Consider the following 19362-nt stretch of genomic DNA (forward strand, 5'->3'; position numbering starts at 1 on the left):
GATAATTGGACAAAAATGTAAAATAAATAACATAAGATCTTTATCTACAGTACGTATTGTGAATTCGAGCATAAATAATGTTTATTGTCAAAAGCTACTTGGATTGCACGTTGACAATAATTATTGTCTATCTTGGAAAACCAAATTGACAAAACTTATACAAAACTTATTCTAAAATATCCCTGTTGAAAAGAATTCAAATATTTCTTACACCTGAAATGAAACAATTATTCTATATAAAGCTGACATAGCCCCTACTTTTGATAATGGATGCATTATATATTGCCAAAGTAACAAATCGGACCTAAATAGAGGATATTGAATGAAATGTTTTAAAATCTATAATCATAAATGGTTATCTAGCATCTATTTCTTTTCTGGACTATATAATGGTGTATGAAGCGATGAATCTACTCTAATTCCGCTATCTCTGAATAAAACATACATACTTAAACACAGAAAAAACTCATATGCATAAACGACCTAAAACAAGTTATTTGAAATATACTTTTAATAATTCTAATATGGAGTTATGGAACACTATTTCTTTAGAAAAAAGAAATTCTACAAGTCATAAACTGTTTAAATCAAATTTCATTAAAATTGGTCTCCTAGATATGACCTTAGCATTTCATTGGTGTTATTCAACGAATGAAGAAAACCCATCTGATGTACAGCTGCTCTTTGGACTATATAATATGTTTTCTCGGTTAATCACCATCCAGTGTGTTGAAACGACTAGGTGTTATTAGATGACAACCAGGTGTGTTGGAGCTCGACAAGCTGGTCTTGGAACTATATCAGGTGGTGTTGGGGCTTAATTTGGTGGTGTTGCTGCAAGAAGTGGTGGTGTTGCTTAACATAATTGCAAAGCAGTGCACTGAATTGTAGCTGAGCCTCGGGAAGGAGTGTCTTTGACTGAAGTCGGTGGATGGAACGGTGGCTTAGAGGTGGCCGATAAAACATGATATATAAACTTTACAAATAAGCTCTAAGAAAAACTGCAATTAAAGATAGCAAACTTTTTATGTGCTTGCGAGTAAAACAAGAATATGCTTAATTCTTCAACTTATTATAAGGTGATAAATAAGTGCATGTAAATAAAACTTCAGCAAATTATTTCAATACTTAGCACAACACCCTAACAAGAGTAAAATAAAATGAGAACATAGATCGACAAAGCAAAGGCAATGTTCACATGACACATCCCCCGACACAATCCAACCACAACAGCAGTAAATTCAGAAAGTATCGGCGAATTTAACCGCTTGCAAACCAAACAAACTGAGTAGGTAATTTTCATAATTTCGAGAACAAACATGACGTTGTCCATAGCCGGCAGGTAAACTGGCAAAACAATCTTGCCTGTTAAAAATTGAGTCTATTATTTCCAGTTTATTTGCTTTATTTACTTACTAAATTACAACAAAAAATCAACAATTTGTTTTACTTCCACGGACAGCGATATGTTGATACTTCGTCTGATGCCTACCTGTAAATGCATGGCCAAAAGATATTTTATAAATGGAAATAATAGACTCAATTTTTAATGGGCAAGGTCGTTTTTTGCCAGTTTACATGTCGGCTATATGGACAACATCATGTAAGTTCTCGAATCATAAAAATTACTGTCAGTATTGTTTTCAGCGGTTAAAATTAGAAACCACATCGCTTTTAAAATTGTGAAAGCTCGCTGATGACCGGCTGATTGCTGGAAAGATCATGAGAAGAGGACCTCCTATTAGTGTTTGCCAGATCCTAATGCGTAGCGTTTATTAGGATTTTTATCAGTTTGTAATGATTTCATACATAAACTTTTTTATTTACTGCTGTGAAAGACGATTTGCATTATTCTTTTTTCAATAGCGTCATGTTACCATCAAGTAATTTAGTTTATTGCTACATACACTACTTTTATCATTGCTATCGCGAGATTTCCCTTTTACCACACTTAGCTATATGCGCATCACTTATCTTCAACTTTACAGGGTTTTCAAATAGTTTTTAAAATGCTCTTGTTTGGCTTATTTATTTTATATTTTAGTCGTACATGTACATGTACCTATTAACACAAGAAGCAATTGATAAATGCATACTTTAGTTACACATCCGTTCTTAATTGTATCAAATCTGATAACATGCGTCAAGCGAAAAAGAAAACATACAAAAATAAAGTGTTTATCATAAATAACTAGGTTTAAACAAACATTACACAAATTAGATCGTTTCTACATTTTATGGATACTAACTAATTTATGTAGATTGTTTTACGTAAATTTACAGCTCTTTTTTATTAACGAAGAATCGTTATAAGATTAGAGGACGTAAAATGTATCATTTATTGAATATTTAACAAGCTGCTTACAGCGATAATTGCGTCTATAAAAGTAACTTTAAATATTTAAAAAGGTGGCCTATTCTATGTTCACAATTCAATGGCATATACCGTTAAGGTTTGAACGTTAATAGAACTACATGTGAGGCAAAGTAATCATGACTACTGATTGGATGTTGGCCCAGGTTGCTTATCCAATGACCTGTTTGAATGTGAACCACGGAAGTCTTATTGTTTTTTATTTATTTAATTCTAAACATATAAAGCAGAAATATTACTTAGTGTTTAACATTGTTGAAATGCGCTGGAAGATATATTTTGGAATAATTTCATATAGGTATATACGTACCTTTTCATTTCAAATGTAATTCATTCAAGAGGATACTATTAATACTGTGTATTTTGAAACAAATAGAAATAAAAAGGTTCGATAGGGGATATTAACATTGAATAATAAAATGAATTGGAAAATATAACTCAATCTTTGAATACTTAAACCAAAGGAAATAAGCCTTTGCAATCAGTATAGAGCCAAGCAACCCTGCACATTCGTTGTGCTATATTGTTCATAGCTCACTTTTTCAATTTATGTACTTTGATATTGAGACCCCCTTAAACTTTAAATGAACTGTTCCAAATTCAAAGCTGGACAAATTCGTTTAACAGGTTCAGCGGGTTTGTGTTTAAATGTTTGCAAAAGGAGGTTTAAATAAATATTTATATTTCAGTTTAATATAGGAAGCGCATTCTACATACATTGAATATGCATTTAAATATCAATTTTATGTTTTAAACTCATCATTTAAAAAAATAAAGTTGTACTTCCTGTGAAGCTCTGGTTCGGATGCACTGCAAAAAAATCAGGACATCATTCATTGAGCGTTAAATATAGAATTTGACAATAATGTTTTGCTTGATGTAGACATTGAAATATGTGAAATTTCTCTTCCTTTTAGATCTTTATCTTTAAGTTTCGATGTAAATATTGCAAGGGGAAAGATATTTTTAAAGTCACCTGGCATAGCAAATGATGAATGTTCTGTTTTATTAAACATTTTATTCGCTTTAAGCAAAATTTAACACTGAAGAAATTTAAAGTAAAACATATAAGGCGTCACATGTCTAGTGCTTCTTTTGATGAGATAATTAATCCAATTGATTAACAAATAGTGTTTATATAATTAATGTTCGCAATAAATATCGCTTAAAATACAATCAAATCAAATCAAAGAATGCACAAAACGGCATGTAGTATTTTTCAGTAAACAGCGCTTTATTTCCAATGCCCTTTGTAAAAACATATTTAAGAATGATTTCAGGCGTGAAATTCCGGTCGTATAGTAGCTGTTTATTCTGTTCTTCATTTCAGTGTTCATGTATTTTTCTGATTGATCATCAATAGGGATTTATCTATCTTTCTGATTGATCAATAGGGATTTAGCTATTTTTCTGATTGATCAATAGCAATAGGGATTAATGCATTTTCTGATCTTTGGGGTCGTTGATAATAATAGTTTTAAGCGTCAAAATTGGAAACTGGTAAAGCCGGTGCTGTGGGGTCGATAAAGCATATTCCATCAAATCTTGTGAAGAGATCAAATCAAAGTGAGTTTTCGGTTACCACCGTTTTATAATTGTTTTGATTGATGTTTGTAAATGAACAGTTTAACTCATAATTTTATGTCATTCCATGTGGATTAGCATAGCACAGTCTATATAAATTGAGATAAAACGTGTACAGTAATATCCCTACTTATGACCAACTAAGATTTAAGACCACCCCGCTATTCAGACCATCTTTTAAAAGAACGAAATTTTCTGTTCTTTATGTCAATATAGCATGCTCCAGAATTAAGACCATCCCGGTTATCCACTTTTAAGACCACCAGATTCAGTCCCAATTCTTTGATTTATTCTTTATTTGAACTTACTCTTGAGACCACTGATTTTAAGTCAACACCTACCAAGATTACCTATTTGTTGTTATTATTTGCTTGAATGCTCTTAGGCATGACACTTGATTTTTACAAGGTGTCAAAAATTGTTATTAAAAGGTTATTTATTGTATGAAATAAGGTGTGAAAGTAAATTCTAGATTAACTGTGGTTCAATGTTACTATCAGCACATTTATTTTGTGAAGAAATAATTTCTTATATGATAGGTGAAATATTAATTATCATTATTATCATCATTATCATTATTAATTATCAATATTAATTATCATATAATATACAATATTATATGATAGTTAATATTGAAATCAGACCAAAGAGAATTTAATATTGAATTTCTGCAGAAAAAAGTTCTGATTAAATATTATAACATATATTGTATTTGTAGGTTAAGATACATATTGCTTGTTCATACAAAATGACTTAAATAGACCATGGTCATAAAGTATATGTAAGCAATGATAAGAATATTCACAATTAAGACTACCCCACAATTAAGACCACTTTAGTCCAGTCCCGATGGTGGTCTTCATTGAGGATTTTTACTGTATTTATAAGTACGAAATGTGTCAATGAAGACATCACGGTGTGTCAAGATGTAACGGCTCTGGTAATTAGCAAGCTACCGACTATGCAACTAGCACCAGCTTAAACAAAATTCGTCATTTAAACATAAAATTGTGAAATTTTGAATTCAGAAACACCCGCATATGTGTTCATACATCGTTAATCACGGGACCTTCAATGTGACACTTTCGTGCCATTCTTCTGAAATATGTTAAAATATAAAAGAACAAGATCAACAAGGAAGGGAGGCACTCAACGAACGCATTGCCGAACACAGGACCACCGGCAAGGAGCCCAGCAGGATACCAAACAGGACAGGGCACACGGGCAAATAAAAAACGGACGGGATGTCATTATAAAACAGGAAATCATAGAAGTTTGTCTGACTTACCAATTCAGGTTTCCCATGCTCATATAATGTGTGGCGGACTGTTATGTAGGCTGCGTTATTATATGTATATAAAAATCTGAAAAGGGTCAAGGCCGGCGAAAATCTCTTGGAAGTAATGAAAGTAACAAAAGTTCTTGAAAATTGCAAACTTTGAGTCTGATATTGTGTTAGTCGTTATCCCTTGTTGAAATTATATAACCAATCCATGTAAATAGTGTCCATTAATGTGATGCAAAATTTAAACATGAATACCAGGGTCTTTCAAATAGTATTTCTATTTGAAAGACCCTGATGAATACATATATCTACGAGGAAGAACGACCTTCATGGAACCGTTGTGAGGCGAGCTATTTTCGTACGTATGTTTTTCGGCTCAAACTACACTTTTTAAGATAGTTTTTGGGTTGTGAAATTTTATTTTGCTGAAAAATCATTTAAAGAATGCATAAGTATATAACTCGTAGCCGCGATCTTATTTTCGCGAAAATAGCGTATTTTCGGTATCCATCTATACCGTTGTGAGGCCAATAACATCAGCCAAACAGGACCACCGAAAAGGAATTCGGTAGGACACAGAACAAACACAAGGAGTCAGGGATTGGACAAATAAAATTGTAATTTACGAACAAATTTAAGTAGGACCACATTGTAAGATTATAAAAGTGTTGTAAGTTGTAAAATAATATATTTTATGAATCAATTAATGAATTGTTTCTAAAATAGGAATTTTGTTGTCTGTAAATGTTAGTGAATCGAGGCGGTGTTTTTAAATAAAAATATTAATAAGAAATTAAAAATAAGATGACATATATACTGATTGGATCAAAAGCAAATGTTTCATTTTACATGTACTGTAGATCCGGTCTCAAATTGAACCCTGTGGTGATGACCACAATAATGCGCATATACCATATCCGGGTAAAAAAATATCCTTTCCATACAAATAAGTATAGTATTGATGATAAAGGAAGTTTAGATATGGCTTATAGGTACTGTATATTGTTCTAGATATTTTAGCCGAAGTATGCCATTGCCTGCATAACGGTATATTACCAGTTAAAGGCTTCTGAAGCAAACCAGGAAAGAAAACAGACTTTTTACGTCATCAAAAAATTGTCCAATCATATCGTTTGATTGTCAATTACACAAATTACACAGGGAAGTTGACAGATTTTGACAACATCGTGTAATATTGTTGTTGCAGGATGTAAATTTGTTCTTGTTCCTATGTAAAAATGCCGGTTAAAAGGGAGCGCCACCCCGATATGAACATCAATGATTTGGACTATAGCATCACGTATGAACTTTGCAAGAATTTTGATATAGACAGAACGTGGGAGCAACTGGGTAATTAAACATGAATCTCTCGCATAAATTCTGAAATTTTATTGTGTGACATTTTTCAGACGATGACATGTCGTGTTACGTCTATGTTATTTCTTTCTTATAGAAAATACATACGAGTCCTATCATTGAACGTGTTGTTGTTTACTAAGTTTCTACTTTAATAATTACACGTACACTGCTTAAATCATATTTTTTCTTAAAATAATGCATGTTTTTCTCACTACAGTAACCATACTACCATATATTATAAGAATGCCCTAGGAGGTTTTTTAAGGTCCTTTGTGCCTCCCTAACAGTCCTTTGTGCTTCTGAGCAGTCCTTAGTGGTCGGGCAATTCATCGAAAGCATATACATTCTATCACCAAAATTATATTCTTTCTTAAAATAAAACATTTTTCCTCACTAAACATACTATACTGTGCTCCTCGTAGTTCACGGTACTTAACACTTTGAAGCAAGAAAGAAAACAACACTAAAAACTTATGGTACAAAAATTGTCATAAGCTGTAACATATAGGTATTTTCTGCTGTATGACACAAGGAAACAACAATAGATTTAGTCAAAATCAGTTTATACACGGATTTATATTTTGTAATAATATATAAATCCGTGGTTTAAATGAGCCAGACATAGACCATATGTCGGCCATTTTGAAAACAGTATATCATCATTTAAATCGCGGTAATGGTGTTTTATTTCAGTTTTTTCATGTTTCAGTTAAAATTTCTACATGTTATTTTGCATAATTTTAAATATTAAAAGTATCTTCACATTGTAACTCAAAAATTTATTTTTTCAACAAAACAAGAACATTTAGAAAATGATGATTGTTTCAGATGTATGCACAAATTTAACATACTATTGTTGCTTTTTGCAGAATTTTGTAAAATGTTGTTCTGTTTTACATAAAAATCTAGAGATTTTAAATATTTTGCACAAAAACTTTGTTGTCTAGGTTTTTGAAAAAAATAAGTCAATTCAGACCAATTTTAACACTGGTTACATAAAAATATGCCATTACCGTGAAATAAGTGATGACGCGGAATTAGTGATGTTGAGTATACCATATATTATAAAAATGCCCTAGGAGGTATTTTAAGGTCCTTAAATTCGCGCCTCCCTAGCAGTCCTTTGTGGCTCCTTAGCAGTCCTTAACAGTGTTTAGTAGGACCGCTAATCAGGTAATGTCATGTATGGTGAGAAAAATGTACAGCCTGACCAGACTCGAACCAGGACCCTAAAAATATTGAACCATAGTTATACCTGCTGCACATTATCTCCCTTAATAAGTGATACATGTAGTTCAATACCATTACATACTGTTTAATACTATCACAGCCCCATGTTGGACATCAAATGTCATAGGGTGAGAAAAATGTGCAACCTGACCAGGAATTGAACCAGGGACACTAGCTTTGGATACTGTATTGTGGCTCTACAGACATAGTTCTGACTTCCAAAATTTTATAAGCGGCTTTTTAAACATTTTTTCTTTCCTTTGATGCGGCATATATCTGGCCGCTAACACATTATCTCCCCCCAATTAGTGAACAATGCAACACTGGGAGTGATTTCATGTCAAAAACTTGTGCGATATTTTGCTCTTAAATTATAAAACCAAAATTATTTTGAACTTTACCATGCTAACAGCATGATCATTAACCTTCAAGACATCAGATATCATAATGGTTAAAAATGGAACATGATAAAACAAAGGCAAGCAACTACAGACTAGTTAAGCCCCTTATGTTAGCGTCCATTTGACAGTTGATTGGTCAACTAGCGTATTGTTTGAATCATATACAGTCAAGACTGTCATATGTGACTTTCCAAGTGATCTTCAGAAAAGGTCACATATGACAGGGAGTCTCTAAATACAGTCTCAAAGAAAATTAAAATTTAAATACAATCTATCTGTCTATATACCATTGTGACAATTGCAAATAAACATAGGTATTCTTAAAATTTTGATGTAAATAAAATAAAAATCTCTGTAAAAAAAATATATTCACATGTATACATGTATCATATAAAATTTAATTTTATTTTTTGTACTAAGATTTAAATTGAATCATTGGTATAAAATAAACTTGAATTTGATGCATGCAAATCATTAAAATAAATATACTTTTAAAAGTTAAACATATCCATTATCCAAAGCTTTTTCTGGTTTGGTATCAATATTTTTCTGTAGTATTCATGCAGCCATAGAAAGGTAAATAAAAAAAATGCTGCCTAAAAAAATCTTCCGTTGGTACTCCATAATTAAAAAAAAAATCTGACACAAGTCTTAATCCAGTTTACTCAGGTCATTATGTACATTACACACACATCGATTGCATCATACTTACCAAATTTGGCAGTAGTGAACATACACTACGTCACTTGATACCTATTATAGAAATAGATCTGATTGAAAGCAGCTTGTTGAATCAGGCTAGATTAAGGTCAGAACTCCAGTATTACTGATCAATATGCTTCACTCTCTTAATCTGTGTAGACTAAAAATAGACATGTACGGTAGATGTAAGGTTATCCCTTGCTGCCTTAAGTATGGTCTGGCTTGCTGGCACCAACTAAAGGAGTACATGGCCCCTATTTTCCCTGACATCACATCATGGCCTTTAGTCCAAAGCTAGATGTTACTTACAGTAACTTCAGACTATTATTATGCATTCTCTTTTATCCCAGGACAGTAAGCATTGAAACCCAAACACCCACAATTGCCCTACTCTCAACCCTAGAATAGTTAAGTGCAGCCATATCTGGTCTTATATATATCTTGCTTTAGTTTTCTAGATCCTTGATTTTAACATATTCTTTTCTTCTTTTATCCTGATTTAAATAACCCTTTTTAACCTTCTTGACATTTTTGAAGGGGTTTGAAATATGGAGAATAGATGATCATAAGTACATGTTATTATAGCCGGGACACAAAAAAAAATATCAAGCAAAATTATATTCTTCTTGAATAACAGAAAAGCAGAGAAAATAGAGAAACCAACTGAAATGTGTAGCCTTCACATTATTAGTCTCTATACTCAATAGGCTAATGATTGTAATTAATTATTTCAGCTGGTGATATTGGGTATTCTACAAGTCATATCCAGACGTTTGAGCTAGAGACCCAGAGATCACATGGAAGTCCTACCAAAAAGTTGCTCTGGGATTGGGGCTCCAGAGGGGGCACTGTAAGAAATCTTTATGATAAATTAGATCTGATCAACAAAGCTCAAAGCATGAAATTGCTTGAAGATATAGGTATAAATTTTTCCTATTTTTCTCATTATTTTGATAAATATCTTTAGAATATCTTTTTAAATATCCTAGTTGTAAGTCAAAGTATTCTGTTCAAGCAAGTTTTTCTTATCTTTATTTTTTTTTTTCCAAGATTTTTTTTTTTTTTTGACAAGAGTTTTACAACCACCGTTATTGATATTTGATTAATGATTTTTAAAAAGTTTTTTCCAATGAAAAATAAAAAAGTTGATCATGACCAGTAGACTGTTAAATATTGGCTTTAAGGGGCTGGGCGTCCACATTTTATCCATGCATGACTGCATAACTATTATGTAAAAATTAATTAATTAAGGGCTGTCAGAAAAGGCTTATGGATATACAATATATTATATAAATCTGTCATATCCTTTATAAGGAATAAGAAATTGACTAAAACATGTTCTCACTGAAATCCTTTAATCACAGTAGTATAATGTGTAGTTTTTTATTATTATACAGTAAACCCAGGAAAGGGGAAAAAGAAGGAACATAAGGTTGAGAATACAGCTAATGATGATAGTATATCATCAAAAACTGATAACTTCTCCAGTGACATCGATCAGAACTTCTATGAAACAGAGAGTAAGAACTACTTTTTATGCTCCTGCATTGTTTGATAAATTTGATGGATCTATTGATTTTGTCCTATCTGTTTCTTTTTGCAATAGATCCGGTTGACATATTTTATCCCATCTGTTTGTTTGCAATAGATCCAGTTGACATATATTGGTTTTGTCCTATCTGTTTTCCAGTTGACATATATTGTTTTTGTCCTATCTGTTTGCTATAGATCCAATTGACATATATTGTTTTTGTCCTATCTGTTTGCAATAGATCCAATTGACATATATTGTTTTTGTCCTATCTGTTTGCAATAGATCCAGTTGACATGTATTGTTTTTTTCCTATCTGTTTGCAATAGATTCTGTTGACATATGTTGTTTTTGTCCTATTTAATTGTTTGTTTATCTATTAGTATACAACTATGGCTTGGCCATATCATCTTAATTTAATAAGAGCATTCATACTTTGGCATAATATCCATGTCATAAAAGGCTTTATTTTGAATAATGTCACCTACATAAGGCTTCTATATATTTTAGAATATTGAATCAATTATGCATGTCAGCTCAATCATGTTCCTCTTGTACATGTATAGAAATTCAACAATAATGAAATATTTATTAATAGGAATAATTATTTAACAGATTTTTGGTAGCTATGGTAATTATAAGAAATTTGTTTTCAGTGTTACCGATCCCAAGTATGAAGAAATGTGGTCCAGTTGTCAAAGAAAGCAACATGCCAGATGTCAACTTTAATATGCCATGCATGAAGAGTGAGAAGACGGGCAATAAATCTCCCATGTTTGAAAAGATTCTGGGTACCATGCTTGAACCACACGGTGCCTCATCCGGGGAAACATTCGCCCAAGCAGATGGTCCGGCTTCTTTAAAGGTAAGTTTGCAATAAATTATGCCCCCATTTAATATAGTACATGTTCTCTTTTGACTTTCTGTTGGCCAGAGACAGTTTCTAAGTATGCATTTTCAATCCACAAAAGTTATTCATGACATATTGATGATTGTCAAATGTCTATAAATGGCTAATTTAAAAGCATAGGAAATAATTCCAGACATTTTGATTTATCAAAAACAGGGAAATCTTGGTGCAGCATCTTCTGCAGCGCGTTCATTTGAGCGTGTAAGGTCAATGATGGAATATAGTTCCGAGGGTATAGACATGTCTGGTTGGAGCGAAAGTAGGAGGCAGATTGCGCACGCTCTGATGGGCTCTCCAAACTATACGTACAAAGACCTTAGTGCAGCAACTGATGGGTTCAAGGTTCATAACCGAATTGGGGAGGGGAAATATGGAGAAGTGTATTATGGTGTAGTGAAGAACACAAAATGTGCAATCAGAAAGCTGAAACAGGTAGAGAGAGAAAATATTTAATTAAATCAAACTTTTATTTATTGACTTTGATAAATGTTTTTTACAATAGGATTACTGACCCAAATGGACATGCATTCAAGATGACATTATATTGAAATATTATCAGTAATGACAGTGAAAAACACTAAAAATAGGTATCGGAAAACTGCCAAAAGAAAGCGAAAGTAGTCTCAGGTTATGAGATGTTAAAAGATTCATTAGCGTACGTTATCTTTAATGGACTGTCCAGCTTCCATTTTTGGAATCGTACATTATCAATTTAGACGAACTTAAGTTAATCCACTAAGTTTATATTTTACATTTCGTATTTAATTAATTTGATCAGGTTTTTATTGGTGATTGTTTCACAGTTTACAAAGGAAATAATATACCAGAGTTCCTTTACAGTTTACATATTTTATTTTTTTTCAATATTTGAATATACAAGTTCTAATACTCAAAACAGAAAACAAGTAAAAGGGTTGTCATGGAGAAGGGTTTGATTTTAATGGAAACACATTTAGGGGCTCCACTGAGGTTAAGTGACTGAACTGGAAATATTTTTGTTAGTAAGCCAGAGTGTCACATCTTAAAGGGACTCCATTGAGGTTTTTTGACATGATAGGACTGAAAATAATTGTTCAAGGTCAATGTTCCATTTAACTTAGGTCTAGATAAAAAAAACTTCAGATCAGTTTTGCTCCCTCTGTGTTTCCAGAACAATTATTTTAAATCGTGAAAAATGACCAAAAATTTGGAACATTTTTCACTCAAGTCAGTCTAACACAAAAATACCATTTTCAATTTATTTATGAGTATATTTTTTAATTTTCTTTTGCATATTTTTCTGTTTTAATTGCTGATCTCTGAAAGAAAATCAAATTTTAAGTTTGTAGACTTTTGGATCTAAGTGGAGTTCCTTTAAGAAGTTAGATAACTATAGAAAAATTGACTGGATTCATTGACATTGACATGTTTCTCATGTTTTATATCATTCAAACAGAGAGATAATCCGCAGGACGAAGACTCGGCACTATGTATGGCAGCAGAACTGAAAACATTGAGCAAGTATGTATACTCATGTTACATTCCAATATTGATGATGTTGTTTTTGTATATCTATTTTAAACATGTCTGATGGGGGCGTCCATGGCCAAGTGGTTAAGGTTGTTGACTTCAAAACTCCAATGTTGACTTGCCCCTAACTGCTATGGGTTTGAATCCTGCCAGGGACTCCAGATTATTTTCATCTCAGGAAGCTATCCAGCTTACTTAAGGAATATCGGTGGTTCTACTCAGGTGCCCATTTGTTCCTGAAATAATGCGTGCATGGGCACCTGAGGTCTTCCTCATCAGTAAAGCTGGAGTTTAGAATATATACCCTATGTACATGTCTGACCAAGTATTTGTATTTTTTATTTAATGTTTTTAGGTATAGACATGAAAACATTTTGAGCCTGTATGGATATTCACTAGATAATGATGAAGTATGTCTTGTTTACCAGTACATGATAAATGGTTCCCTATACCAGTGTCTACATGGCAAGGTGAGTTTGATTGTTTTTTATTGGTCTCGGAGTAACAGAACATGTTCCCTGTAAATTTTAAATCTGGCTCAGAGTAACAAAATATGTTCCTTGTAAATATTTAATCTAACCCAGGGTAATAGAATGTGTTCTTTCACCTTGTAACTTCTGTATTTGGCTCATAGAAATGAAGTCATAATTTAATTTATTTTTTGTGTGCATTGTTTTGCTCATGAATGTTCCAATTTGGAGAAAAATTTAAATTATTATTTTTAGCCCCTTATTATCTATACAAATCATCTTTTCCCAAATCACTGGCTAGAATTTAGCCAAACTTCACAGGAATGTTCTTTAGATAGACGTCTGCAAATCTGCAAAAGTTGTATAGATGGTTCTTGCCTGATGCACAATGAGGTCAAAGGAGCTAATGATAAACTGGAGAAATGAAATTATTTAAAGTTTGCCTTAGTTTTTTTATGTCAAAAACTGTAATACAGGAAATTAAGGAATATACATATATATAGCATAATTTTTTGGTTCTGATTGTTAGCTTTGAAGTACAGTATTGTCTTAGTAACCACCTTGTAAAAAAAAACACCTTCAAAATCAAATTTGGACTATCTAATTTGTACACTTATGCATATTAATTAAATATTTGACCTTGAACTTGACCCAGTGACCTACTTCTGCTTTGTAGGAAATATAACTTTTTCTAGCAATGGTTGTCATGGTCCTCTTGTTATTTCTTATAGCCTGGTACTGTATTTAAAGTGTTGTCATGGGAACAAAGAATGTCTATATTGAAAGGAGCCTCGTGTGGGCTACAGTTCCTTCATACAGCTGAGACGGTACCAGTCATTCTTGGAAATGTAAAGAGGTAGGACAAATATTTGTCTTAATTACAGTTGTGTTGGGTTTTTTTTATAGCCACGCCTTGTTATATATTAGTCATTTCTTGTAACATGGCAGCTTAATATGTATTTGTTACAATTTTATAATTTACAGTATTTCCCTTACATTAACACATTTACAATAATTCCTTTATTTTAATACATTTACAGTAATTCCTTTCCATTTAAACATATTAACATCCTTTCCCTTACATTGATACATTTTTAGTCACAACCTTACATTTAAAAATTTACAGCCAGTCCCCTTCATTTATAACCACTCCTCCTTAAGTTGATTGCCACTCCTATTGCCACTCCTTATATTAATGACCAAACACTCTTACATGTAAAAACATTCTTCAACATTTGTTGTCCTCCTTTTCACAGTGCCAACATATTACTTGATGAACATTTTGTGGCAAAAATCAGTGACCTTGGTATGGCAAAGCCGGCCACTGGGGGTGAAACAGCCGGCCGTCTCACTCATATTACGAAGAAAACTACGAGTATTAGCGACTACAAGAACAAGGCATATCACCCGCCAGAGATTGCTCGAGGAAACGGTTTCTCAATCAAGGGAGATGCTTATTCATTTGGAGTTGTAAGTTGTTTGAGTTTAAACAGTTTTTATTTTAATTCAAGAATGTTAAAAGCATTGAGCAGTCTCTCATGTTTGCCTTCTGGAAGTGACCAATACTGGTGCAATTTGAGTAAACATGACTACGAAATGTCTTGGTTGGGAGTCTGTCAGGCACTTTTACCACTTGACCTTAGTGTATATAAGTTGTCTGAAATATTTATAGTTTATGCAGATCTTCAAGTCATATTAAGAGCAATTGGTATAGCATTACTTTGTGCATAATAATCTAGTATAAAATGCACAGAAATACTTGTAAAAGTACTTGCAAGCGGTATAAGAAATATATCAACAGAAATCTCAGTGTTGACAGTGTGTTAAGATGATGAAACAAGGGTTTCATTGTGACCTGGATTGATGCTACTTACATGTATATACTTCTCTAACTTAAAACTTTAAAACATAATGAAACTCCTCATGAAAGATCAATTAACCTTTTACCTCATATAGGCGTGTTTTGACAGCTTTCCCCCCTTTTTTTTGATGACTCAAATAGTGTAAAAATGCCCTATTTAAGCCCAAAACACTGTTTTTCTTTTGAGAAATGTTGTTAAAAAAGTGACCACTTTTTCGGCGCCACCTCCCTCCCAATCAAAATGTTTGCTGGGTTTGAAGCGGGGCGGTAGTCCCCTCATCACCAAGAAAATTTTGGACATATGACAGGCTAAAAATGGCCTCCGGTCGATCTTAGGGTAACTAGTAACTGATTCTGAAAAGCCTTTTACTCTATCTCAAAGTTGCTGCACTTTGAAATCAGTTTTGATGGGAAAAAAACAATGCAAAATAGTGATTTTTCGCAATTTTGAGACGTCCAACCTCCCCCCAATCCCCCCCACCACCCCGTTGCCATGGTAACAGGAAATTTACGATTGAGCATGCTGTTAAAGAGGCTATGGTCCAGTCAACATTTGTGCCAAGTTTCATCAGTATTAAAGCATTTTTTTCATAGTTTCATAGCAGTTTGAACTTGTAACAGGTGGCTTTTCAATGAAAACGGCCATTTTTCACAATATGCTCATGGGGTAAAAGGTTAAAAGAAAAATCTATGTTATTGTGTTGGTATAACTTTGGCAACAGAATTTATAATCTCAGGTCTAAATGGCTTTCTACATTTTTTTCTGCTTTTAATATTTGAAAAAATAAGTGCATTTGAAATAAATAAAAAATCGCTCATATATTGTTATAAAAGTTCCATAATTTAGACAAAGTATGATTAACATTAAAAAACAGGAATTTTGTCAAGGCCTATTTTTGATTACTTTAAATTTTATTTGCTTAAAACAAATTTGCAATTGGGCATTTATGGGTAGCCTACTGGTATGTGGTGCTCTTGTTTAAATATTGTATTCATTTTTTTTTTTAAATATGTTATTCAATATTTCATTGAATATTTTCGATGTTTGTAGGTGATGTTTGAGTGTTTGTCTGGGCAAGAGGCTTATGATGAAAGGAGAGAAGGCAGTGTGGAACACAAATATCTCGTAAGCATTGCTCACCTTTATCTATATCTATCATATCTCATGTAACAGAAGATAGAGTGACGAAAAAATAGCTCGTGAATTTATGAATATCACACATTGTTAAAACAAGAATTTTTTAAGACTATAAAAAGTAATTGACTTAACAAAATCTCAAAATATACAGAACATAAAGGATTTTATAAAATATACAGAACATAAAGGATTTAAGGATTTCATGACTGATAAGTTCATTATGAATTGATGAATGGAAAATATTCAATGAATTCAGGACTGGCATATACCTCATATATTCATGACTGGAAAATACCTCATATATTCATGACTGGGAAATTCTTTATATATTGAATATATAAAGAATTTCCAGTCATATTATTCATGACTGTAAAATACCTCATATAATGTATTCATGGCTGGAAATACTTCATAAATCTATGACTAGCATTTACCTCATAGCTTTTGACAAATACTTCCTGAATTCATAACTGACAACAACCCTCTATACTTATGACCAGCAATAGCCTCACAAATTCATGACTGACAAATATTTCATGAATTCATGATTGACAAACTACCTTATTAACTCTTGACCAAAACTCATGACTGACAAATTACTTATAAATGAAAAAATAAGTCATAAACTTGTTTATGGCAGATACTTAATTAATACTGACAAATACCTGATAAATTCATGGCGGACAGATAGCTCAAAATATCATTTTCAAGTGCCTTGACAACTCATGACTGACCAGTACCTAATACTATTTTGCCTTATTAATATTTCAAAAGTATTTTGCAAAGGTATATTATTTCATGATTTAGACATTTCTGTGAATCATTTATAAATATCAGTGTTTATTTCATTGATAAAAGGTTATTTCCTTCATTTATGTCTTAAACTTCCTGGTTTAAGTTTTTAAAAGGCTTCCTCAATAAAAGATAATTTGTTCTATACCTTGATAATTGGATGAATATAAATGTTATGAGATAGTTTCTGAACTTCCTGCTGTGTATTCATTCATCTAAATTCTGGCATATTTTTTACGCAATAAATACAAAAAATATTTCTTTTATCAATATATTCAATGCACCATTGGATTTTATAGAAAAAGTATTTAAACTTCCTTTTGATGGTCTGATGCTTTACACCAATTATGTGGATACCTACAGCTTAATGTACTTAATATCTGTAGAACTAAAATATAGGGATTTTTTAACATTATATTTTTGGTTTTCAATTATTTGGTTTTAAAAAATCCCATTCATCAATTATTGTTGTGATTTGAAATATTGCACCATTAGGGTGTCTGGTTCCAAGCGGTTAAGATTAATTTACCTCTATATGTTCGATCCGGGCCAATGTGAGAAAGCTGCCCAGTTAGCTTATGGAACCTCTGTGGTTCTAATTAGGTGCCCATTTGTGCCTGAAATAAGGTACAGAGGGGCACCTGAGGTATTCCTCCACTAGTAATGCTAGAAAGTCATTTATATTGTGTTGGTACCACTTTAAACCCAACCAATAATAATGAAAAAAAAACAACAACAAAAATCCATTTTTAAGTGGTTTACCTTTTTTAAGATATATATTTTATAATATTGAAGTGAAGAATTTGTAAAATCCTAGTTGATAGTAAATGATAGCTTTATTTAAAGCTGCATGCATCCGAAGAAGTGACCATCAATGAAAATTAGGAAAGGATTAAGCTTTAAGAAAACATAGTCAGAGTTTAAGAAATATTTTAATTTTCTAAATTCATAAATGTTTGACAAGCTTTAAGCAAATTAGGAGTTGATTATCTGATTTTATCACCTTATTTCTACCCTGTTTTAAACATTGTTAGGATTTTTGTATGGTAGAAAATATTTACACAGCTTTATTTCATTTATACAAAATTAACATCGAATGGGGGACAAAAATCCATGATTGTACTCAATAAAAGTTCTGAATTTTACTCTTCTGTCAATGTACTCTATTTAAGTTCTGAATTTTACTATTCTGTCAAGGTTGAGTACATACAAAGTGCTTTAGAAGATTCACCTAAGTTAAAAAAGCAGAAAACATTTTAAGATCCAAATTTAAGATAATTTTTTAAAACCCCAACTTTAGATGGTTAGAGCTCAGCTTACACATGAAAAAAAAGAAGGGCAGGGCCCAATATGGTAGAGTATGAAATTTAATTTTTTGCACTTTTTTAAACTTGGGCCTTTTTTTCAGATCAGTAAATTATTTTGGATGGAAAAGAAAATGATCCCCCAACACAAACTGCTGGGACTGCTGGTGGCCCATCCTGCAAAAGACTTATACCACTTACACATGCAGTAATTTCTGTTTGAGATGTTTAGAAGTGGTTCACTTAGGAAGGTGATTTGCTTATAATGGTGGCTGATAGAATAGTCTTGGGGTGTCTGTGACCGAGTGGTTAAGGTCGTTGGCTTCAAACCACTTGCCCCTCACTGCTGTTGGTTTGAGTCAGGGACTTAGATTTTCTTAGGATTTCCTCCACTGTAAAACTGGAGAGTCACCAGGTTTGATTTAAAGGGCTTAAGAATGCTTGATTTCTGTGCTATTTACTGGTTGATGGCAGAGACAGAGGCCCTTTAGCAATCATTGCCAGGTCTCATTGAGCAAGAAATTAAATGAAGGATGCTCCCTGAAGGTATTGTCATTCAGAATTGAAGTATGAGCACTTATACAGAGGTAGTCTTTATCTAAAGTTTTAGAATCATCATGTAGCCTTGCTCATTCTATGAAGCATAGAATCTTTCTGTCGTAGAAAATTAAAATTCTTCCATATGTAGAATTAATAGTCTGTTACTTGCAGAGAAATTGGTGCATGCTTGTTAGTTATCCAGGAAAGTTGATTATGTTGATAGACCACCAAGATATGACGAAAATATGTGTTAAATCGGTTCTTAAAAAACAAAACAAAAAAAAAACCTTTCTGGTCTCAAGAAAGATGTTTCAAAATATGTGCTAAATCATTTACATGATGTTCAGGATATATATCATTATATATTCAACC

At 32.4% G+C, this 19362-nt stretch overlaps 1 protein-coding gene across 3 annotated transcripts; it reads left to right on the forward strand.

The window, feature by feature from the left end:
* Positions 1-2534: 2534 nt before the first annotated feature.
* LOC132721767 (uncharacterized) lies at positions 2535-18417 on the forward strand. Of its 3 annotated transcripts, none has more exons than XM_060706146.1 (11): positions 2535-2672; positions 9670-9855; positions 10333-10455; positions 11123-11331; positions 11533-11808; positions 12812-12876; positions 13241-13355; positions 14087-14211; positions 14612-14825; positions 16268-16342; positions 18344-18417. In XM_060706146.1, exons 2-11 carry the CDS (start codon positions 9834-9836, stop codon positions 18404-18406), a joined length of 1287 nt encoding a protein of 428 aa, XP_060562129.1. In that variant the 5' UTR covers positions 2535-2672; positions 9670-9833; the 3' UTR covers positions 18407-18417. The 3 variants fall into 3 exon arrangements, with proteins under 3 accessions (XP_060562129.1, XP_060562130.1, XP_060562128.1); XM_060706147.1 differs by lacking the exon at positions 2535-2672 and adding an exon at positions 3799-3940; XM_060706145.1 differs by lacking the exon at positions 2535-2672 and adding an exon at positions 6307-6593.
* The last annotated feature ends 945 nt before the right edge of the window (positions 18418-19362 follow it).

The sequence above is a fragment of the Ruditapes philippinarum genome, unplaced genomic scaffold (genome assembly GCF_026571515.1).
Source record: "Ruditapes philippinarum isolate M1 unplaced genomic scaffold, ASM2657151v2 ctg1407_1_1_1_1, whole genome shotgun sequence".
NCBI lineage: Eukaryota > Metazoa > Mollusca > Bivalvia > Venerida > Veneridae > Ruditapes > Ruditapes philippinarum.

What these genes read in the sequence shown, in the direction of transcription:
- LOC132721767 (XM_060706145.1), top strand. Translation starts at nt 6,482, where the DNA reads ATGCCGGTTAAAAGGGAGCGCCACCCCGATATGAACATCAATGATTTG. An exon ending in ATTCTTGGAAATGTAAAGAG is followed by an intron (nt 14,212 to 14,611) that starts GTAGGACAAATA and finishes TCCTTTTCACAG; the next exon opens with TGCCAACATATTACTTGATG. An exon ending in ATGCTTATTCATTTGGAGTT is followed by an intron (nt 14,826 to 16,267) that starts GTAAGTTGTTTG and finishes CGATGTTTGTAG; the next exon opens with GTGATGTTTGAGTGTTTGTC.